Source organism: Cavia porcellus, unplaced genomic scaffold, assembly GCF_034190915.1.
Source record: "Cavia porcellus strain 051 isolate PalLab524CR breed Dunkin Hartley unplaced genomic scaffold, mCavPor4.1 scaffold_6, whole genome shotgun sequence".
Taxonomy (NCBI): domain Eukaryota; kingdom Metazoa; phylum Chordata; class Mammalia; order Rodentia; family Caviidae; genus Cavia; species Cavia porcellus.
Window position 1 is genome coordinate 95,011,152 of NW_026947489.1, and position 23,636 is coordinate 95,034,787.

Sequence of the window (23,636 nt, forward strand, 5' to 3'; positions counted from 1 at the left end):
TTGCTGGGATCCGTCCTGGGATCAAGCAGAAATAGTCTGAGAAAAAAGTAGCGCTGGGGCTGGGGTGCAAGGGAGCACAGGCCCGGGGGGTGTGGCAGACTGGCACACGTGCATGCATGTTGGGAGCCGCGTCTGTGATAGCTCGCCTTGCGCGGCGGACGTGCGGCCTGTGGTAAAGAGCAAAGCCTGAGGTAGATTACCCCTCCCATCGAATATGTTAGTTTCCTGCTTACCGCGTAAACAACCCGCTCAACAATATAGTCTGCCTGGCAACTGATGATGTTAGCCAATCAGCTTGCCTTGCTTACTTTAACATGATTGGACACTGTACCCGTATATATACCGGTGCCACCCCTGGGCGGAAGAAGAAGCCAGGTAGAAGCCCAGAAGTAAAAGCCCAAAAGGAGCCGCGGAGAGCGGACCGGTAGAGGCTTTGGGGCAGACTGAAGCACAAAAGGAGCCGTGGAGAGCGGACCAGAGGAGGCTTCAGCTGGGAGAACCCAGGGCAGGCTGTACGGAGAAGGAAAATAAAAAGAAAAGGTTGTCCACTACCAGACTTTGTCGTGTGTCCTTCCTGCCGGCCGGGAGCGGACATCGACATTTGGAGGCCCGCCCGGGGACTGATCACCCCCGAGACGTGACAGTGGACAACGCTCCAGTACAGAGCTGCGAGACAGGTGAGTTGGGGATAAGCCTGGGCTCTGGGTGGCGCGCACCTACAGGGCTTTTAGACTCCCCTCAGGCTCACGCGTAAGTGGCGGATTCCTTGGGCCTCACGCGGTGAGTAACATATTAAAAGATGGGAAACATGTTAGGTAGCAACACTAAGAGCGAGGGTGGTTGTGGAGAAAGCTCTCAAGAGCTTACAAAAGTACGCAGGGTATCTGAGCAGGCCCAGTCAGGGAGCTCCCGAGAGGGGTCCGTCAAGGGGAACAAGGATGCTAAGGAGGAGGACGGGGCTCTAGCCTCGGAGTCGTCTGACTCCGAGGACGAGGGAAAGTTGAATGGCAAGGAGGCCAAAGAGACCAGCTGTCAGGAGCCTAAATCGCTCAATAAGGAGTCGCAGGGTTCTTTTCCAGCGTTGCCCCGCGAATTGCGCTCTGCTCAACCTGGTCTGCGGAGGAGTAGAGAGCTCCTGAGCGCTCCCCGGCGCGAGAGGGAGGCGATCCCTCGCCACGAGGCGGCCGCCTGGGAGCTCCCTCCCCTTTCGCCAGAACAGGAAGTGATGCACGGGCCCCCATTTTCCGCCCAATCACGGCCGCTGTCTTATGCTCCGCCGCCGGCGGGTCGGTATTTTTACAGGCGGCTTTGGCAGGGGGGACGCTTGTCTCATGAGGTACATCCACCTGGGATAGATAGTGGCCCCTACGGGATATTTCCTGTACAAGTAGCTATGGGCCAGGGACGCAATGTATGGGAGCCTTTTGAGATAAAGCAGATTAGAGAACTTAAAAATGCAGTTACAACCTTTGGGCCGACTGCGCCTTACACCATTGCCATGCTGGAGAATCTGTCTTCTGGGCCCCTCACCCCCGCGGACTGGATTCAGCTGGCAAAGGCATGTCTGCCCTCGGGCAGTTACCTGGATTGGCGAGCCTGGTACACAGAGTTCTCTGCCGAGCAGGCTGAGAAAAACGCCGGTCGAGGAAATGGGGGCTGGGGATTTAGCTTAGCGGCATAAGCGCCTGCCTTGTAAGCAGGCAATCGCCAGTTCGATCCCTGGTACCAATAAAAAAAAAAAAAAAAAAAAAAAAAAACGAAAAAGATAAAAATAAAAAATAAAAAATAAAAAACAAAAAGGGGGAGTAAGCCAAGGCCTGCCTCCAAAGGCGCGGTTATCTATGACAGGACAATGGATGGGCCCGGATCCAGTGGTCAGCTGGAACCGAGGCGCGGTTTGTGTTTTTCCACAGGAACCGGGACGAGAACCACTGTGGATACCGGAGAGACTGACACGGGCAACAAAGCCCTCGACTGAAGATCAGACCTGCCCTACTGGAGATCCATCACAGACCAACCAATAAGATGAATAGAAATAGCGGTAGCCCGAAATGGACAAGAAGATCCTCAGGCATATGCATGGCTTGCTCAATTGGCCCACGACCGAGTCTAGATATGGCGGGCATCCCTCATTCTCCTCCATAAGGTGACAATACACAGCAGGGTAGGTGAGTCAATGACGGGTAAGAGCGTGCCTCCCCAGCACGACTCGACCTAAGCCAGGCCCTACCCCATCCTGCACGTAAGCCGCTGGACTGTTAGATGCTGCCCAGGTCTAAATTTCTCTCCGAGGGGATTTCTTTACGGAGAGGAAATGAGTGCAAGCTTGTGTGCATCCAGGTTCCGTCCAGTTTGTGCCTGGCCCTAGAAAAAGGACGAGGGCCTCAGGGCCTTGGCAGACTATGGCATGGCCAACCAGGGTCTAAGCCAAGGACCTACGGTGGACCTACACATAGGGCATAAGCCTCTGCACCCAGTCCAGGAAGGGCTACGATGCGCACATTCATAAAAAATAAAATAGGGGGAGATGTTGGGAGCCGCGTCTGTGATAGCTCGCCTTGCGCGGCGGACGTGCGGCCTGTGGTAAAGAGCAAAGCCTGAGGTAGATTACCCCTCCCATCGAATATGTTAGTTTCCTGCTTACCGCGTAAACAACCCGCTCAACAATATAGTCTGCCTGGCAACTGATGATGTTAGCCAATCAGCTTGCCTTGCTTACTTTAACATGATTGGACACTGTACCCGTATATATACCGGTGCCACCCCTGGGCGGAAGAAGAAGCCAGGTAGAAGCCCAGAAGTAAAAGCCCAAAAGGAGCCGCGGAGAGCGGACCGGTAGAGGCTTTGGGGCAGACTGAAGCACAAAAGGAGCCGTGGAGAGCGGACCAGAGGAGGCTTCAGCTGGGAGAACCCAGGGCAGGCTGTACGGAGAAGGAAAATAAAAAGAAAAGGTTGTCCACTACCAGACTTTGTCGTGTGTCCTTCCTGCCGGCCGGGAGCGGACATCGACACATGCACACACACGCAGATACATGTGCACACATGTGCAGGTAACGTCCGTGTGGCTGCAGGTTGAGAATAGAACATGATTTTGTGGGGTGGGATTGAGACAGGGTCTTGTGTAGCCCAGGCTTGCCTCAAACTCCCAGCAGTCATCCTGCCTCAGCCTTCAAAGTGCTGGGATAACAGGCATGCAGCTTGGAAAAGTTTTGCTCTCACTTGAGCAGTAGGATGGGTAGTGAGTATCCAGTATTTAATCTTAATTTTTGTTTTGGTGGATGTAAAAAAAACTCTTTTGGGCTGGTTTTTTGTTTGTTTGTTTGTTTGTTTTGTCTTTTTCTTTTTTATCGGTACCAGGAATCAAACTCACGACTGCCTGCTTGCAAGGGAGGCGCTTATGCCGCTGAGCTAAATCCCCTGGGCTGGTCTTTTTGAGACAGGGTCTCACTATGCAGTTCAGGCTGGTTCTGAGCTCACTTTGTAGCCCAGGTTAGTCTCAAACTTGCAGGGATCCTCCTGCCTCAGCCTCCTGAGTGTTAGTAATGTACCACCATACCCAGTTATGGAAGTAAATTATGTACTGGAAACTATTAATAGGCATATTTAAGGGTCACATAGTGGGCATCCAAGGAGGGTGATGCAGTAATAATAAATAATTCAGTATACCTCATATTATGTTAAAATATACGTTTTACTCAAAGACAGCCCCCTCCCAGTGCTGGGGACAGAACTCAGGGTCTTGGCACAGAGGCACCTGCTCTATCACTGAGTAGCACATTCACCTAAATTCATTTTGTTTCTCGGTGTTGGGGTTGAACTCAGCACTTCTGCACTGAGCAACATCCCTGGGCCTTTTTATATTTCAAGAAAATGAATTAAGTCACTAATTTCCATGGGCTGGGCTTGAATTTGTGATCCTCCTGTCTCAGCCTCCTGGAGTGACAGGTGGGCACCACCAGGCTAGGCTGGCAGTGGCCTCTGAGCTGTGTTTGACTCCCTGTCCTCAGAAAGGAGAATGTCAGAGGAGCCCATATGCACCCACGTCAGGCTGTCAAGTTATCTGTATCTATGTAATTGTTTTCCTTTGTTTAAACAAATTCCTTGCTGTTGCGTGAAATATGTGACAGCAAATAAAACCGTCACTCCTGGAAATGTGCAGTTTAGAGGCATATAAATGAGATGCAGTGCATTCTGCTGTTCATATTTATGGTTGAGACATATGTTCACTAATTCCCAAACAATTCCGAAAGCACAGATGGTATTCACTGCTTTATGGTCATGGTTCTCTGGCCCCTTTTCTAACCAGCTTTGGATATGAAACAGACTCCTTATCTGCATCCCCTTCTGAGCCAAGCGTTTTGCTAAGCTGGTCCTGCTGGGCCAGACTCGAAGTCCTCCTGCCTCAGCCTCCCTGAGTGCTGGGATTGCAGGCATGCGCCATTGCCCCTGACTACTTGGCAGCCTGATGCACTGGGCTCCGGGAGCTCAGGGAAGGCTTGTGACAGTGTCACCAGCCATCAGCCCTGGGAGCACAGAGCCTGGACCAGCGCTGCCGCCTCCCTGACACTTTAAGGCCTAGGGCCAGGCTCCTGCAACGCAGGCGCGGACGGTCCTCCTCGGCCCTTCTCCGGCTCCTTGTGCAGCCCAGGACGCCCCCTGCCGACGCAGTGGCGGAACAGCGCCGGGAGGGAGCGTTTCTGGGCTCGCGGGCGGAATATTTTTTTTCACCCATAGAGAGCGCCATTCTGTGCGTAGAGCAACTCACTCCTGTTAGCCCTTCTGTACGCACTTCCGGGTTAACCTCTATGATCTATCGGTTCACAGCAGCAGACGTTTCCGAAGTGTCAAGGCGCTGTAAACAAAACAGTCACAGACGGACCCGGAAGTAAAAGCAAAAGGCTGCTCGGGCCGGAAGCAGGCTGGGCAGGCGCAGCCATGGCGGTGGCGCTGACGCCTGTGGGAGCGCTGGGCGGCTCGGAGCCAGGCCCAGCGGAGGAGCTCGCCAAGCTCGAATATCTGTCCTTGGTGTCCAAGGTTTGCACCGAGCTGGACAATCACTTGGGGATCAACGACAAGGACCTGGGTGAGTCCGAGGGCCTTGGGCTGGGTCGGCGGCCGCGACCCGGGGACGATGGCTGTGGGGTCGCCGTCAGCTTCGCTGGGACTGCGGTCGCCTTGCTTGGACACCGGTTCTGGACCTTCGGGGCCAACCGTCTTGGGACTCGGATTAAGAAACCCCAAAGGCGAGCAGGGCCCGGGCCAAGACCCAGGTTGGGGCCCGTTGAGGAGGTGACGGGCGGGGTCGGGCGGATGCACGGAGGACACCGAGGTCCACTATCACAATGGGGGTCATGGGCACCCGTGTGATCGCTGTCTTCCCACACAGTCGGACTGAGGGCGGGGTGCAGGGCAGGGCCAGAGCGCGTGGGACTCAGCTCCCCCAAAATGAGAAAGGGGATAGGGAGGTGAGAGTTTTAGAGTTATCTTTTATTTTTATTATTCTTTTTAGTAATGGGAATTGAACTTAAGGCTACATCTTAGCCTTGGCCCTAGTTTTGAGATAGAGTCTCACTAAACTGTTCAGGCTGGCCTTGGATTTGACATCCTTCTGCCTCAGCCTCTCAGAGAGCTGGCACTTCTGTTGTTCACCACTGCAGGAAAGGCTGGGGATGTTACTTGTTTTGAGACAGAGTATCGCATTGTAGCACAGGCTGGCCTTAAACTCACTATGCAGCCCAAGCTGGCCTGAAACGTGAAACAGTTCTCTTGCTCACCTCCTAAGTGCTGGGGATACAGGCGGGTGCCACCACGTTGTTTGGAAGGTTAGATTTGTAATCTTGGTGGGGAGGTCCTTGCTTTCTTTGAAGCTGTTTTTCTGTCTGTGAAGTGGGATATCTTCAGGCCCATGTAGCACCTGAGAAAATGCCGTGTAATGAGTATGCAGCGAGTATAATTAATTGGTCACTTTTCTTCTACCTTGTGGCAGGATGGGCCTGCCTCCTACAGTCCTAACACCCCTGATGTGAAAGCCTGAAATTTGATGCTGAGCACTGATGGGATGCTGGCGTGTCAGCATACTGCTGCTGCCTGCTGGGAATGAGCTCTTGGCACAAGGCTGGCTGAGTGGATGCCGTGTGACTTGGTTTCCCCTCCATCTTTCTCCAAAGAGCATAGCTGAAGTTTGGTTGCCTGGGTGCCAGTCTTGTTTTGGTTACTACTGGGGCGGATGATGCCTAAGGCCCTGAGAACAGAACTGTGGTCTCTGCTTAGGAGGTCGTGAGGAGAACCCAGCCAAGCACCCGGTGTAGTACCAGGCAGGTAGCAGGAGCCTTAGTCACTGGCAGTGACAGATTGACAGTTCATGTGTGATTGTGGAGTGCAGTCTGCGAGCACTCAGCTCCCAGGTGCTGTCATCAAACAGATGAAAGCGCGTCAGGGGCTGTCGAGCGTCTGCCCAGCATGGCCCAAGCCTCGGGTTCAGTCTCCAGTACTGGAAAAGAAAAAAGGAAAGGTTAATTTCAGCCTGGAAGTGGCAGGGAAATACTAGTCCTACAGATCCTCTGCGCTGTTTATATTTGTTTAGATTAGATTTGATTAGAGTCAAAGGGAAATCATTGACAATGTCAGGTGTGAGCTTCTGGAGGCTGGAGGCTGCAGGACAGATCCCGCTGTGCGCTTCCCGTGTCCCCTGTGGCCACCTCGAGGGTCTGTCGTTGCCGGGCACTGATGGCTGTGTGAGAGGAGGGTCTGATGCTCCCAGGGCTCAATCCTGCTTTAAAGGCCTGCAGGGGCTTGGCGGAGCTCTGGGGTGGAAGCGGCTTCTTCTCATTTCCCAGCACTCCCCGCCCTGAGCGGAAGGAGTCTGGACCAGGAAGCCCTGTGTGACTGTATTGTCCAGGGCTTTACCCTCGCTGGACAGCAGCCTACACTGTCACAAGTGTGTATAGCACAATTAGTTTGTCTTCCACGTACTTGGAACTAATTTCCTGCTCAAGTCTGCTTAATTCCTTTCCTGCTTAATTCCTTTTCTGTGTTTGCAGCTGAGTTTGTGATCAGCCTTGCTGAGAAAAATACCACCCTTGATACTTTCAAGGCTTCCCTGGTCAAAAATGGCGCAGAATTCACGGTATGCTTGTCTGGAAACTTACTCTTTCTTGTTTCTTTCCTTCCTTCTTTCTTCAGAAGGAGAAATATATTTTGGCCTCTTTTCTTTTTTTAAATGTCTGTCATAAGTTTAATTGCTAGGGGTTAATGCAGGACTTAGATGAAGGAAGGAGGAGGTCTCTGCCCAGCGTAGTGACCCTACAATGGAGCAGGGCTAGCGAACCTGGCCTTTGGGTCCCCTTTCTGGGACAGTGTGGATATTTTCATTCCTCTCCCTGTGAATCAGGGAGGCAGGAATTGGAGGCGGGCTTGGAGTTAGCGCTAGACAGAGGGAGCTCGGTGGTAGGAGGGACTGAGTGAGCCTTCTTCTGGACACGGGCTCAGCTCTGTGTAGTGGCACCTCCCAGCCTGCTCCGCGCCCACTTAGTCAGACCCAGCTGCTGCTGCCACACTGCCCACTCCCCACAGGACTCTCTAGTCAGCAACCTGCTGCGCCTCATCCAGACCATGCGGCCGCCGGCCAAGGCATCCACAAGCAAAGGTGAGTGGTCCCTTGGTCAGTGTGGCCCGGCGCTCGGCCACTTCCTTCCTGCTGTCTGGGTGTGCTGAGCACTGAAGGTTTCCAAGGGACTTGAGACAGAACTAAAATGTTTTTACCCCAGTGCCTTTGCACTGAGTGGCATCCTCACCCCTTTCCTGTTCTAAGACAGAGTCTCAGCCAGGTGCTGAGTTGCCCAGGCTGGGCTCCAACTTGTCATCTCTTGCCTCAGCCTCCCAGGGTGCTGGGTTACGGCATCAGGATGCAGGCAGAGGACACAGATATATGCAGCCCTTCAGAGGCCCAGGTGGGGGGAGGGGTCTGGGTAGAGAGTGTGTGTGGAGTGCATTACCTCCCCGAGTGGCTGTGAACTCAGTAGGGGGCAAAGTAGTCCTGTAGGGAGGTCGCCTTGTTAACCAGCCCTAGAAATGTGTGTGTGTTTTTAATTCTCTCCTGCTCTCTCCCTGCCTCTGTGCTCCTGGATGGAATTAGATCCAGTTGTTAAGCCCAAGACTGAGAAGGAGAAGCTGAAGGAGCTGTTCCCAGGGCTCTGCCAGCCCGACAACCCCGCTGTCCGGGTATGACCACTCTGAGGGCGTCTGCTCCCCCTGGGGGCCTCCATCCTGCTCTGTCTGTCTAGTGACATGTAGAGTTTTCATGTTGTTTTGTGGTACTGGGAATCAAACTGTAGACCTTGCACTTACAGGCAGGCAGTGGCACTGTGCCACTGTTTTCTGTTTTTTGAGACAAGGTCTCCCTGTGTAGTTCAGGCTGGCCTTGAAGTCCCTATGTTGTCCTGGTTGGTCTCAAACTCTCGGGATCCTCCTGGCTCAGCCTCATGAGTGCTGGAGTGACAGGCAGGTGTCATATGATTTGTTCTTTTTTTTTTGTCTTTTTCGTTTTTATCGGTACCAAGGATTGAACTTACGACTGCCTGCTTGCAAGGCAGGCGCTTATGCCGCTGAGCTAAATCCCCAGCCCTCACCATGTGATTTGTTCCTTTGAACTTTGCAGGGCCCTCCCAGTGAGCAGGTGGTATGGTAGCTCCCAAGTACCCCGTATGTGGGGTGATGCTGGAGGTGCTGAGGGTGAGGTTCGGGAAGTAGGAAGCCGTGTTTGGGGTGTGAAATTGATGTGCCTTGAGTGTGAAATGAGTGGGACTTTTGGTTCTGTTACTTACTGGGGGGGCCTAATTTTTGAGGCACTTTTGTTTTTCACCTTGACTTTCCTAAGTCTTTGTTGAGTACCTCCTATACCCTTGTGCGGGAGTGACGAGTGGGCCGGGAAGGCCGAAAGGGACCCAGTGGGTACAGACAGGCAACACAGAGACAGCAGCACAGTGGCCCCGGGACCCTCTGGAGAGTCGCTGCAGCTCTGAGGCCAGCCTGGCCTGCTAGCATGACCCTGTCTCAAAAAAACAAAAACCTAGAAAAGAAGTGGCACAGCATTTACCCCGACCTGCACACGGCCCTCCGAGTGCTTCCCGTTGTTTACAGTGGCTGATACAATATAAATCACTCTCTGGGCGCCTGCCCTTTGGGGATCTGCGTGTCTTCTCCCCAGTGGTTGATCCCGCATGCCCCTCCACCCTGCAGACCATGCTGGATGAGGATGATGTGAAGGTCGCCGTGGACGTCCTGAAGGAGCTCGAGGCCCTGATGCCCAGTGCTGCAGGCCAGGAGAAGCCGCGAGACGCGGAGCACAGGTGCGTGGTAGGTCCCGTCCTCTGGAGCGTGGGCCGCCCTCGTGGTTATAGAAGGAGTTGGATGTGGAAGAGATGATGGGGCTGCAGTCGGGTGTTGCAGTTGGGTGTGTCTCATGTTTGCACATGAGTGTGTGTGTGCGTGTGTGTGCGGTGCAGCTGATGGCTCTGTGGGGCAGCTGGATCCCGGGCTGCCCCCCTGTTGCCTGCCGTGTGCTGTGCCAGGCCCTCGGGATGCAGCGGTAAGGTCTGGCTAGTTGCTTTCTCAAACAGGTCCTTGTTGGTTTATCAGGGACAGGATGAAGAAGAAAAAGCGCAGCCGGAGCCGGGACCGGGACCGGGACAGGGACAGAGAGCGAGATAGAGACAGAGACCACAGGCGCAGGCACCGGTCCCGCTCGCGGTCCCGGTCCCGGCCCCGGGACAGGAATAAAGGGAGGTCCAGGTACCGGTCCAGGAGCAGGAGCCAGAGCCCCCCCAAGGAGCGGAAGGAGCCCCGGGACAAGTACGGGGAGAGGGGCCTGGACAGGTGGCGGGACAAGCATGTGGACCGCCCACCACCCGAGGAGCCGGCCATCGGCGACATCTACAATGGCAAGGTCACCAGCATCATGCAGTTCGGATGCTTTGTGCAGCTGGAAGGGCTGAGGTAGGTGCTGCCTGGCTGCTGCCGAGGAGTGCGGTCACTGGGCAGCTCGAAGGCTTGGGAACTGACTCTCGTTTCTCCATGCCAGGGGTGGAACCCAGGGCCTCGAGCTGAGTGGTGTCCCCAGCCCCCTTTTTGGATTTTAATGAGAGGACCCTGGCTGAGCCTCACAGGCATGACCCAAACTTGTGGTCTCCCTGCCTCAGCCTCCCCTCAGCATCCTTTGTTCTCAGTTTCCCCTGATCACTCACCCTTGCACCCGAGAGCTTTCAGGAGCCTTGGGAGATTGGGTCCCCGCCTTCCCCAGCCGGCCCTGTCCCGAGCCAGGGTGGCCGAGCTAATCCTCGGTCATTGGCTTCCTCCTCCGAAGGTTGAGACTTCCGTTTTTGCGTTCTCCTCCCTCCCCGCCTGCCCTCTGTACTGGGACTGGGCCTGGCCTCCTGTGCGGGGCAGGTGTGTCTGCCCGAGCTGCCCTGTGCTCCCCTGTCCACCCTGCGGTGCCCCGCGTGCCAGGGCCAGGCACTCAGCTGCGTCTGCCTCTCCCCAGGAAGCGGTGGGAAGGCCTGGTGCACATTTCCGAGCTGCGGCGCGAGGGCCGCGTGGCCAATGTGGCGGATGTGGTGAGCAAAGGTCAGCGGGTCAAGGTCAAGGTGCTGTCCTTCACTGGGACCAAGACCAGCCTGAGCATGAAGGTGGGTGCACGTGGCTGCAGGCAGGAGGGGTGGGGCCGAGGTAGAGAGTGACCGGCGCCCGCCCTGCCTAGGATGTGGATCAGGAGAGTGGGGAGGACCTGAACCCCAACCGCCGGCGGAACCTGGTCGGGGAGGCCAGCGAGGAGGCTGCAATGAGGAACCCGGACAGACCCAGCCACCTGTCGCTGGTCAGCGCCCCCGAGGTAGAGGACGACTCGCTGGAGCGCAAGCGCCTGACACGCATCTCGGACCCTGAGAAGTGGGAGATCAAGCAGGTAGGAGTGCAGCGGGGAGGGAGGGAGACCCCATGTCCCCCTGAGCAGGGCAGGCAGTCCTGGGGCTTCCTGGGAGGGGATGTGAAGTGGTGTTCAGGCCTCTGTCCTGTCCTTGTTGTTCTTCAGCAGGCTCAGAGGGCAGTGCAGCTCCATGCGTGGCTGCCGGGTGCGGCTCCATGCTCCTCCTTCCTGGGGCTTTGCGTGCTGGGGGGAGGAGGGGTCACCCGGGATGTGCCTGGTTGGAGGAGGAGAAACCCGTGTCCTGCAGCAGCCCCTGGCGCTGGCTTGGGGCTGCAGACTGTCCCGCTGAGTGACAGTGTTGTCTCTGTCCTCTGGCTCAGATGATCGCGGCCAATGTCCTCTCCAAAGAGGAGTTCCCAGACTTCGATGAGGAGACCGGCATCCTCCCGAAGGTGGACGATGAGGAAGGTAGCTCCACCCCCACGTGTCCCTGTGCCCTTGGCCTCTGGGTGGGAGCGAGAAGCTCGATAGTGGGATGGTTGTCGCACTGGTCGCCTGTATTTCCAGGGTATAAAAAGTCACAGCTCCTGTGTTGGGAGAAGCAGTTCAAGCTCACGGTCCTAGTGAGGTACCGGCTTGAACTCGCCACCTTGGGGGGTGCTGCTCTTAAGAAGGCTGTTCACTCCACCCATCCTCAGGAACCAAGTCCTAGAGCAGCACGGGCTGTGCCCCCTGCCAGTGGGCCTGGCACAGGCGCAAGGAGCCCCTCTGGGGCCAAGCACTGGCCTCTTTTTTTTTTCCAACTGGTTGTCACCCTGACCTGTGCCCACAGTCATTTTTAATTTTTTTTGTTTTTATTTTTTATGTTTTTAGTTTTTACTTTTACTTATTAATTTATTTTTTCTTGCTGGGGACTGAACTCATGACCTTGCGTTTGCCAAACAGGCACTTAATGCTGCTGAGCTAAACCCCAGCCTTGATTTTTATTTTTTGAGACATGTCTTATTTGGGTCCAGGCATGGCTCAGACCCATGACCTTCTCTCCTCGGCCTCCCCTAGGGCCAGGATGGGTGCCCCAGTGGTCTCGCTCCACGTCCTTGCTCTGGGGTGGGTGTGCTTTCAGACAGGGTCTCGTTCTGTAGCTCAGGCTGAACTCCCACTGCAGCAACCCTCCTGCCTCGGCCTCCTGGATGTGGTGTGGCAGGTGCCGACCATGCCAGGCTTCCCAGCTCATTTTGAAGAGGTTTTTGCATGGATTGAGTCCTCTACTATGAAGTGGGGTGGCAGTGCCTTGTGCTTAGCGTGTCAGTGCAGGGCAGTGTTCCCTGCGGACCCAGGCTGGGACAGGTGGGCTCGGGTTTGGGGCCTTCGCTTTGCCCCCCACCGAGGAAGCCCTGTGGAGGAAGACAGTTGGTGTTGACGGGAGCACAAGTGACTATGTCTCTGTTGCATGGCTGCCTCCCCTGTCTGGACCCAGACGAGGACCTGGAGATCGAACTGGTGGAGGAGGAGCCCCCGTTCCTTCGGGGCCACACAAAGCAGAGCATGGACATGAGCCCCATCAAGATCGTCAAGGTGAGGCCTGGGTGTGCCCGGCCAGGCGTGTGTGGTGCCAGAGGGCATGAGTCAGCAGGCGCAGGGAGCCACGGGGAGGGGCCCCCAGGACGGGGACACGTGGCCATCTGTGACCCCTGGTAGTGTGCCAGTCGCCCCAGGATGCACAGCTGCCTTCATGCTGAGGCACGTGGGCTCCCATCCTCTGCTCCTTAGCGGGGGTCACATGTCTGGCTTTGCTCCCTGGCTTTGCTCCGAGGGGAGCCTGGCTCTGCTGCAGCCTGGGCTCTAAGACACTGGTGCCACCACCTCCCCTCTCTGCAGAACCCCGATGGCTCCCTGTCCCAGGCTGCCATGATGCAGAGTGCGCTGGCCAAGGAGCGGCGTGAGCTGAAGCAGGCACAGCGCGAGGCTGAGATGGACTCCATCCCCATGGGCCTCAACAAGCACTGGGTGGACCCCCTGCCTGATGGTAGGCGAACAGGGTGCCATGGGGGCCAGGGTCCCCTCCCCATCGGGTGTCAGCTCCCTGCGCCTCTCCCAGACCAAGTGGGAAGCAGCAGAAACGTGGTTAACCCCAGCCCCCCACAGGCTGGCCGAGGACTTTGGCTAAGGAATTTAAGAAAATTCTTTTTGACTGGGGACACAGCTCAGCGGCACAAGCACCTGCCTGGCAAGCATGAGGTCCTGGTACCCTAAAGCCCTGCATTGCCTGGGCTCCCAGCACCAGGCCGCGGTCCTGGCAGCGCTCACTCCGCTGTGTGGAATAGACATGCACGCTCACCTGAGTCTCGGCTCAGTGGAGATCCAGGCGTTTGTCAGAGGCCATGGCATAGCTCGTGAGGTGCTGGGTTGGTGCTGGGCACACGCACAAGCCACATCTGGGCTGACCACCCTGGCTGCCCGGGAGTGGCCTGGGCAGGGAGGGTCTGAGTCAGGAGTGGGCTGCAGGCCGTGTGGGTGTGAGTGACGCTGGCTGGGTGGAGGCAGGCCCAGTGGTGGGTCAGCCCCTCCCCACCCCCTCAAAATGGGCTCCTTTTCCAGGGCTTTGGCCATCAGAGGTGTGATATGTTTGCATATTTCAGAGAACCATTATGGGGTTGTTGGTTTTTTTTTTTTTTTGAGATTGTATCCCTATGTAGCCCAGGCTGACCTGGAACTGACAGCGATCCTCCTGCTTCAGCCTCCTAAGTGCTGGGATCATAGACTTGCACCACCAATTGTTTTTTTGTTCCTCACCCAAGATCCAGGGTTAACTGGGGACAAACCCACGGGTGCTGTATCCCAGAGCTACATCCCCAGCCTTTTTTATTTTGTATTTAGAGACGGGGTCTTGCTGAGTTGCTCTGGCAACCAGAATTTGCAGACTTTCTCCCTTGGTTCCCTCAGTGTTGTGATCACAGCGTGCTCGATGGCCAGGCCGGGCCCTGGGGTTAATTGTGAGAACCCAAGTTAAGAGTCTAGAGGCTGCTGGGGAAGGGAGGGGAGAGGCACTTCCTCTCGGGGTGCTGGCAGTGTCCCTAAAGCCAGCAGTGGCCCAGCTTGGTGAATGCACAGTGACCCACAGGGGACCCCTGGCATGGGCGAGTCGAGCACCCGGGTCAGGGCTGGGTCCCCTCGCAATGCCTCCCCATCAGCACAGCGTGTGCCCCCAGGGTCCCCGAGTCCAGGTGGGGACGGGACTCAGCCAGTGGCTTCTTCCAGCTGAAGGCCGGCAGATTGCAGCCAACATGCGGGGCATAGGAGTGATGCCCAGTGACATCCCCGAGTGGAAGAAGCATGCGTTCGGCGGCAACAAGGCGTCGTACGGCAAGAAGACGCAGCTGTCCATTGTGGAGCAGCGGGAGGGCCTACCCATCTACAGGCTGAAGGGGCAGCTGGTGCAGGTGGGCACGGCCCCAAAGTAGGAACAGCGGTGCGACCACTTCTGCATTGGGGTGCAGGGCCAGCAGCCCAGGGCAGTAACTGGAGGGAGCACTGGGCCGAAGGACCCCAGCGGCCAGGATGGTGCTGCGGTCCCTGCGTCCTGCTCCCCGGGCCCTGGTTTCAGGCCGTTGGCTTCCTTGGGGTTGCCGAACTCCCGCTTGCTGGCTCCTTCGCTGTTAGTGTAGAAATGAGTACGGGGGAGAGGTGCCAGGACAGTGGTGGCGGGAGGCACCCTTCCATAGCCCCGTGACTTCCCATGGTCTCCCCGAGCGTGTGTTAGAGCAGGCCCAGTGCCTGGAGGGGACGGGTGACCTTCTCTCCCTTGTGTCTTCAGGCCGTGCACGACAATCAGATCCTCATTGTCATTGGTGAGACTGGGTCCGGGAAGACCACGCAGATCACCCAGTACCTAGCTGAGGCCGGCTATACAGCTCGCGGCAAGATCGGCTGCACGCAGCCACGGCGTGTGGCCGCCATGTCCGTGGCCAAGCGTGTGTCCGAGGAGTTTGGCTGCTGCCTGGGCCAGGAGGTGGGTGCCCCCCTCTGCGGGCTCGGCATGTCCTGGCCTAGGGACAGGAAGCACCGTGGTGAAATTCCTCTGTACTAGGCCCAGCAGCACATGGGATAGGCCCTGGGAAATAGGAGGAAGGTGCTTGGACAGGGCTCAGGCCTGGGAGGGGGAAGGGAGGCTAGTGGGGCGGGGGGGGGCAAACCCTGCAGTGCACAGCCCTCAGGACGCCTCTAATACGTACCCGTCCTAAAAGACTACAAGAAAGGTCAGGACTCAAGGCTAGACGCAGGGGTGCACACCCATCATTCCAGCACCTGGGAGGCCGAGGCAGCACGGTCGCCTTGAGCTTAAGGCCAGGCTGGACCTCATCTGGAGAGGTCAGGAAACGGCTCGAGGTGGAAGTCTGACCTCACCCAAGCACGCTGGGGGCAGGTGAGCGTCTAAGCCCGTGCCGCCCTCGGCAGGTGGGCTACACCATCCGCTTTGAGGACTGCACCAGCCCGGAAACTGTCATCAAGTATATGACAGATGGCATGCTGCTGCGGGAGTGCCTGATCGACCCTGACCTGACGCAGTACGCCATCATCATGCTGGACGAGGCGCACGAGCGCACCATCCACACTGACGTGCTCTTCGGGCTGCTCAAGAAGGTGCGTGGGGCCAGGTCTCACAGGAGACTACTCTCCCCCCTGGTGGTGGGGCGCTCAGGCCTGACCCGCTGCATCCCCCAGACAGTGCAGAAACGGCCGGACATGAAGCTGATCGTCACCTCAGCCACACTGGACGCGGTAAAATTTTCCCAGTATTTCTACGAGGCGCCCATCTTCACCATCCCGGGCCGCACCTACCCCGTGGAGATCCTGTACACCAAGGAGCCCGAGACAGACTACCTGGATGCCAGCCTCATCACTGTCATGCAGATCCACCTCACTGAGCCACCAGGTAGGCTGAGTTGCGTTTGCTTCCTGGCTTTCTCTCTCCACTCGAGGTGCCTCCTGTACCCTGGTTACAGACATGCACTGCCCCGCATGGCTGATGGCACCTTTGCCTGGCAGGCATGGTCTGAGGCCCGGAAATACAGCTTCTCAGACGTGGGTAGAAGTGGTCTGGGTCTGTTTAGAGGTCAGAATAGGAACATGCACTTTCTGTCTGTCTGTCTGTCTGTCGCTGTGGACTCGGTGTTAAGCCTGCTGTGGTCCCTGCTGCCTGGGAGGCTGAGGCAGGGGGATCACTTCAGCCCAGGTATTTGGGGCCAATGTAGCAGAGAAACATGGGAGGCGTGTGGCTCGGTGTCACGCTTGCCTTCCATGTGTAAAGCCCCAAGTTTGAGACTGGCACCCCATGCGCACTCTTGTGTGCACACATGCATGCATTCTCAAGTCCTGCTCCACCCCCGCAGGCGACATCCTGGTCTTCCTGACCGGGCAGGAGGAGATCGACACGGCCTGTGAGATCCTGTACGAGCGGATGAAGTCGCTGGGCCCTGATGTGCCCGAGCTTATCATTCTGCCCGTGTACTCCGCACTGCCCAGCGAGATGCAGACCCGCATCTTCGACCCTGCCCCACCGGGCAGCAGGAAGGTGAGGCGCGGCTGTAGCGGGCTCCTGGCCTTGACCTCTCCCCACCACCCTGTCTGTGTCACACTTCTCCAGTTAATGCATGTGACAGGTCCATGGGTGTGGTGGTGTCTGCATGGATACACAGCTATGATTGAGGCTGCTCAGCATGGCCACCACCTCATGCTGTCCTGTGAGCCTGCCGGGCTTTGAGTGGGGGTCTTGCTGTGGATCCTAGGCTGGCTTCACGTGCAGAGGTACGAGGACTGGGATGACAGGTGCGCACCACCACACCCAGCTGGTCTTTGCTGCTGTTTGCTGATGAGGACAGTTCTCAGCTGCTCTGTGTCCACTGCTGCCTAGGTCGTTTCCCCTGTGGACTTAACAACACTGGCAATGCACCATTGTCTCCCATTATGAATCAGGGCCTGCACGCCCAGCCACATCTCTGGTCCATTTTTTATTTTTGTTTTGAGACAGAGTCTTGCTTAGTTGTACAGGCTGGGCTCGAACTTGGAATCCTCCTGCTTCAGCCTCCTGGAGTGCAGAGATGACACATGTGTACTACCTCACCTGGTTTGGTTTACAGGTTTTCATGTACACACAGCAGGTACACACACACACACACACACACACACACACACGTGTTCATTTCCTTAGGAGTAGAGACAGATGGGCTTGGATGGCAAGGAAGCTGGAACAGAGGACGCGTTGCAGGTGCCTGGGTGGCAGGGAAAGTCCGGTCGCTGCGGGGACAGTGGTTCCTGGAGAAACAGGCGGGTCCCAGTTCTCCCCATCTCCCAGTGCTGCTTTCCCGAGGACTGAGCGGGGCCTCTGGGCGGGGGACAGCAGTGCCAGGCTGAGCGCCATCGCCTCTGAGGTGACGGCTGCTGCTACACACGTGGCTGTTGGACTCGTGGCTCTGTGGTTCCCATAGCAGCAGACAGATAGCCATCCACTTCGCATTTCTGCAGAGCAGCCCTCGCTGGGGAGGGGAACCTCATTTGCCCTGGCCCATGCGGTGCCAGGAGACTGCGGGCTTTCCAGAGGTCCTGGGGTGACAGTGCCAGTGAGTCTGGACGGCAAGCCTAAGTGGCACAGGACGGTTGGCTCTTCCCTGTCCTGCCCTCCAAGGGGTCATCCACCCGGCCTGGTGGTGGAGGAAGGTGCTGAGCTGCCATGCGCAGGGTGACCTCCAAGGGCATGGCCTCCCGGGTGCAGCCTTGCAGGCAGGCGTCTCCCTCACCCTGCTCTGTCCTGACCTTGTCCAGGTCGTGATTGCTACCAACATTGCAGAGACCTCGTTGACCATTGATGGCATCTACTATGTGGTAGACCCTGGCTTTGTGAAACAGAAGGTCTATAACTCCAAGACGGGCATCGACCAGCTTGTGGTGACACCCATCTCCCAGGTACGCCTTGGCGCCGGTGTTGGTGTCGGCCTTGGCGCTGGAGCTGCATGGGTGGGGTGGAGGTGGAGACGGGCAGTGCTGCCCCCTTGTACCCTAGAGCAGGGTCTCGACAGTGCTGTGCCCCTCAGACCCTGACCCGCAGAGGAGCTTGGATCCTGGCATGCTGGATTACCCGATTCTCGTGTAAAGATTTTTTTAAAAATTATTTGATTTTGGTCTTTTTGGGACAAGGTCTTGCTCTGCAATCCAGGCTGGCCTTGGACTCTTGAGGATCCTCTTGCCTCAGTCTCCCAAGCGCTGGGATGACAGGCGTGCACACCAGGTCCAGTTCATGCTGATAATCTATACAAACTATACCACTTTTCATCTTGACTCAGATTGCAATAGCAGATGGCAGAGGGTTCGGGGAGTGCCCAGAGTTTTCTTACAGGCTCACAGAGCACCAGCCTGTGTGGCAGAGGAGACCGTGGGCGACCTGTGCCCCAGTACACATGCAGCTCCTGGGAGGAGTGTGGACTCGGGCTGAGCTCAAGTCCGACCTGCCCTGCTCTGGGAATCTCTGTGTGCGGCACCAGGGGCCGTGTGTGACCACCGCTGTCACCCTGCATACTCTGCTCTTTGCCATGGGGCTGTGGTTGAACACAGACCCCCAATGCCAAGCTCGCCCCCCTGGGGTGCCTGTAACAGCCCAGGAGAAACTCGGCTTTGTTTTATGTGTGGTTCACTGTCCCAACGCCCAGCGGAGCCCGAGTTCCAGGTGGACCATCTGGGAGTCTGAGGAAAACGGCTCATTGCAAGGGGTAGCCCAGGGTCAGGAGTCGATTTGCACACGAAAAAGCCCCTGGGCAGTGTTCCTGTCAAGGGGACCAAGGCCGAGGAGTTTGTGTGGCAGGGCCTGGCAGAGATGCACCCCACGCATGGCGGGGAGGAGTGGCTGGGAGGGAGCAGGATACTGCAGGCGCAGTGCCAGCTGGGCCCAGCACCCAGCCATGGTCCCAGGGACACCAGCCTGGCCTGGGCCGTCTGTCACTGGCACTGTGGTCTGATGGCGGTCTTGATAGCAGAGCCCCAGCGTCCGCCCAGGGTGGGTCCTGGTCTGTTCTGCTTGCTTCCCTCGTCACCCTAACTGCAGGGTTGTTACATTGTGCCCTGTGATGTGCTGGGTGTGCCCAGAAGGGATGGGTGCCGCCGTTCTTAGCTTCTAACATCCTTGTCTCTGTGTGTCCGTCCCCAGGCCCAGGCGAAGCAGCGCGCGGGCAGGGCGGGTCGCACGGGCCCAGGGAAATGCTACCGGCTGTACACGGAGCGCGCGTACCGTGACGAGATGCTGACCACCAACGTGCCCGAGATCCAGAGGACCAACCTGGCCAGCACTGTGCTGTCTCTCAAGGTAGCAGGCAGCACTGGCCCAGGGCTCTGCGGGTGTGTAGAGAGTCTGGATGAGGGTCTGTTCCTTACAGGAGCTATAGGATGTTTGGTTGTAACAGGTGTTGGTCAGAAGCGGTGTTAAAAGTTTGTGTATTTTATGTTTGATTTTTGAGAGACGGTCTCACTGTGTAGTTCAGGCTGGCCTTGAATTTGTAGTAACCTTTTTGCTTCAGCCTTCTGGTTGTTGGGGTTACAGGGAGGAACCACCACACCCTACCGAGGACTGCTCAGAGCCTCACGTGCCTGCAGAGGGGACAACAGGGGATAAAGAAAGACACAGACACAAATTTCAGGGGACCCAGGGCTCTGGGGCTGCTCATCTCTGGTGCACTGGCTCGGCTGCCAGCATGGGGGATGGGGGGGCCAAGGTTTCGTGAGTAGTGCATTGGGGAGTGGTGGGGGAGGGGGAGGTTGATGGGGACCAGGTGCTCTCTGCACCCAGCTGCCTGTGTGGTGCCCACTGTGCTCGCCAGACACCGTCTCCTCAGGGCACATAGCCTTCCCCACACCTCCTGGCTCCTGAGGCCACCCAGTGCCGAAACCTGGTTCTCAACAGTCCCTGGCAGCAGTGATTTTGAAAAAGGAATCAGGGACACAGAATCCAGGGTACACCATGGGCCACCTCGGCCTCAGCACCACCGGCTTCTGGTCCGATTCTGCTCTGGGAGGAGGGGGTGCGCTGCCTGGAGCCTGGTGCTGCCCGGCACAGAGAACTCTTTCGTGCCTGTGCAGCCGTGCTCCACAGGCTTGCATGGGGTCAGTGTGTTGCGGTCCGCATGGGGCCTGCCGAGCCCCTCAGCTTGAGCCTTGTGTTGGTGCTCGCTGTGGCTTGGGTCCCTGTCTCCTGCTCGCCAGTGCTCACTGCCGACCCCGTCACCTTAGAGCGATGTCTCCTTCAGTCCTTAGCCCTGTTCAGACCAGGTGATTGTTGTCTTGCTTTTGAGTTATGTGTTATCATTTTGGGTTACTGGTTCTCAAGTTTTCTGAGAAAGGGCGAGCTTTATACTAGCCCGGCCTGGGCCTCAAGCTCACTGCACTCCTCCTGCCTCAGCTTCCCAGCACCCCCATTCGCCACTCTAGTGTCCGAGCTTTAAACAGCTCAGCCCAGAGGATCCTTCCAGCCTGGCTGGCGGCTTCCTGATTGCACGGTCCCCCTGCGTGTCCCTGCTGACCCGCTGTGTCCCCTCCTAGGCCATGGGCATCAATGACCTGCTGTCCTTTGACTTCATGGACGCCCCCCCGATGGAGACCCTCATCACAGCCATGGAGCAGCTCTACACGCTGGGGGCCCTGGACGACGAGGGCCTGCTCACCCGCCTGGGCCGCAGGGTGAGCATGCATGCCGCTCTTGGGCCCCCTTTACTATGACGTTAACCATCCCCCATCCCGCTTTTTTAAGAGGATTTAGTGAGAGGAAACTTTTGCCTTAGAGGGACACAAGGGGCCGTCAAGGGGCTTCCCGTCCACCGCTCCTCTCTGTAGGGAAAGACGTGGTCGCAGTTCCCTGACATGGGCTCTACTGAGCCCGCTTCACCCCCACCCCACCCCAAGGGAGCTGAGTCCCCTCTCCCGTGTTGCGCCAGGGATTGTTAGGGGAGATGGCCGGCCGGCCCCTGACTGTGCCCGTGCACCCCTAGATGGCTGAGTTCCCACTGGAGCCGATGCTGTGCAAGATGCTCATCATGTCTGTGCACTTGGGCTGCAGTGAGGAGATGCTGACCATCGTGTCCATGCTGTCCGTGCAGAATGTCTTCTACCGGCCCAAGGCAAGTGGGGCATGGGGTGAGTGGGGCATGGGTACGGGGCAGGTAGGAAGTGACCAGTAGGAAGTGACCAGCCTCCCCCACACGGCAGGACAAGCAAGCACTAGCCGACCAGAAGAAGGCCAAATTCCACCAGACCGAGGGTGACCACCTCACGCTGCTGGCCGTGTATAACTCCTGGAAGAACAACAAGTTCTCCAATCCCTGGTGCTACGAGAACTTCATCCAGGCGCGCTCCCTGCGCCGGGCACAGGACATCCGCAAGCAGATGCTGGGCATCATGGACAGGTGGGTGGGCTTTGGGGCCCTGCAAGCGCCATCCCGTCCTCCACTCCAGAGGGATGGCTCACAGTGCTGCCCCTGCTGTCACTGCAGGCACAAGCTGGATGTGGTGTCCTGTGGCAAGTCCACCGTGCGCGTGCAGAAGGCCATCTGCAGTGGCTTCTTCCGCAACGCTGCCAAGAAGGACCCACAGGAGGGCTACCGCACACTCATCGATCAGCAGGTGGTCTACATCCACCCCTCCAGTGCCCTCTTCAACCGGCAGCCCGAGTGGTAGGTGCAGCCCACCCCGCCTGGTCTGTGTGCCCAACCTACATCCCGGTGTTGCAAAGTCCAGCGTAGCGTAGGTCCTCGGGGATCACAGGCAGGAGCAAGGGGCATCCTGGGGCTGACCTTTCAGAGCAGGGTTTGAAAAGCAAGGGGACTGTGGGGTTGGGGTGATGGTGCAGCCCTGTGACCCCAAGCCCTGGAGGCTGAGGCACTTTGAGGCCAGCCTGGGCGGTGAGGGGCACCTGTCCCCAAGAAACAAAAGCAGCCAAAACCAGGCTGTTCTGGAGAAGCCAGTGGGAAACGAGTGTCAAGCAGCCATGCCCGGCATGGGGTCCCTGGAAGTCTGAGTGGGAGCTGGGGCTGGGGCACGGGCCACCCCTGAGCCAGGCTGATGCCTCTCTGGGCAGGGTGGTATACCATGAGCTGGTGCTGACCACAAAGGAGTACATGCGCGAGGTCACCACCATCGACCCACGCTGGCTGGTGGAGTTCGCGCCCGCCTTCTTCAAGGTGTCCGACCCCACCAAGCTCAGCAAGCAGAAGAAGCAGCAGCGCCTGGAGCCACTGTACAACCGCTATGAGGAGCCCAATGCCTGGCGGATCTCTCGCGCCTTCCGACGGCGCTGAGGCCCAGCCACCACCTGCGCTGCCACCTGTGCCCCCAGCCCTCCCTGTCCCTCCATGTCCTCAGAAATATTTATTTTTGTAAGGAAATGAGAATGGCCTCCCGTGCCTGTGTCTGTCTCCGGGAGGCTCAGGCTGAACCCTGTCTGAGAGGAGCCACTGGGAGCCGCCTTTGGCTCAGCCTGCCCGGCCCTGCCCCTTCGGCTGAATTCTCCTCGACCTTGTGGGACGCTGCAGGCAGGCACTGCCACATGCGTGGGGATGGAGGTGCCCAAGTGCGGGGCTTCACGGTCCTGTAGGCAGCAGGCCTCTGACCTCCGCCCCAGGGCTGGGTCTCTGAGGTTTGTCTCCAAGGCTCCTTGGGCAGTGGGTACCACCACCCCCAGAAAGCTGAGAGGCCCTGCTCTGGGGACACTGCAGGGGGCCTGCGCCCTGCCCATCTGTGGGTCCTGCAGCACTGGACGCCAAGACTGTGTTGTCACTGGGAAGCAGGAAAGCACCTTGCAAACAGTTCACGGGTTCATGGGAACAGGTGGGGTGTGTGGGCCACAGGCCCCGTGGCCCCCTCTTCCTGCCCCACCCCACCTCCAGCTAGGTCTCATGCCAGGCCTGCTCCTCAGCACAGTCCCCACTCTGCGTAAGAAAGGAACTTTGGGTTCTGCTTTGTGGCCCTGCGGGTTGGACCCCGGGAACTGATCTGAGCCCCAGGCCTCTGGAGAAAGCCTCACCACATTGCCCAAGCTGGCCTTGGACTTGGGATGCTTCCGCTTCAGCCTCCCTCTTCCCACTAGTTAGGTTCCCACTAGTTAGGTCTGGTGGAGCTGGGGTCTCTGCCATGACAGTGTGGCCAGGTGTGGCCTCCTGCTGTCCATGGGAGAGGCAGCCTGCTGTACTCACTGTGGCCTGGGTCTCCCACACTGACAGCCTGGGGGTGTGGGTCTTGGGCACACTGGGGTCTTCCCAGCTTTGAAGTCTTGGTCACCCCAGCTCGGGAGTCCCAGCCTGCTCACAGAGCTACCCTTGGTGCAGCTGCTGGCTTCTAACAACCCTGCCCCCTCCCCTCACAGAGCCCTCCCTGTCACCCTTCCCTTGTGGTCAAGTGGAATTAAATTATATATTTTTCTAAAGTTTAGGATTGATCTTCTGTCAATCCTAAGGACTAACCTTGCAGTAACTCAGGCAGCACACTGGTAGACATTTCTACCAGTGGCAGAGGCCAGGCTCAGGTGTGGGTGGTGCCTCTGCTTAACTGCTAGCCTGGGGTCTAGTGACACCAACCACGCCTCCCCACTCCTATGTTGGAGGGTACTGCTCGGGCCCTTCTGCAAGACAGGATTTCCAGCCCCTGCTGCTCTACACTGTCTTCACTCATGGGACAGTCTGTTTCCCCG

General features: G+C 57.6%; 1 protein-coding gene across 1 annotated transcript; it reads left to right on the top strand.

Annotated features, from left to right (window-relative positions):
• Positions 1-4,886: 4,886 nt before the first annotated feature.
• On the top strand, positions 4,887-23,372 carry Dhx8 (DEAH-box helicase 8). Its single transcript, XM_003467007.5, has 23 exons — positions 4,887-5,083; positions 7,041-7,126; positions 7,573-7,645; positions 8,135-8,220; positions 9,238-9,347; positions 9,637-9,993; positions 10,538-10,682; positions 10,754-10,957; positions 11,299-11,386; positions 12,396-12,493; positions 12,797-12,944; positions 14,177-14,358; positions 14,733-14,927; positions 15,374-15,559; positions 15,641-15,851; positions 16,309-16,490; positions 17,738-17,878; positions 19,113-19,268; positions 20,498-20,635; positions 20,944-21,072; positions 21,161-21,357; positions 21,445-21,624; positions 22,029-23,372. The coding sequence occupies exons 1-23, from the start codon at positions 4,936-4,938 to the stop codon at positions 22,246-22,248; spliced, it is 3,660 nt and encodes a 1,219-aa protein (XP_003467055.1). The 5' UTR covers positions 4,887-4,935; the 3' UTR covers positions 22,249-23,372.
• The last annotated feature ends 264 nt before the right edge of the window (positions 23,373-23,636 follow it).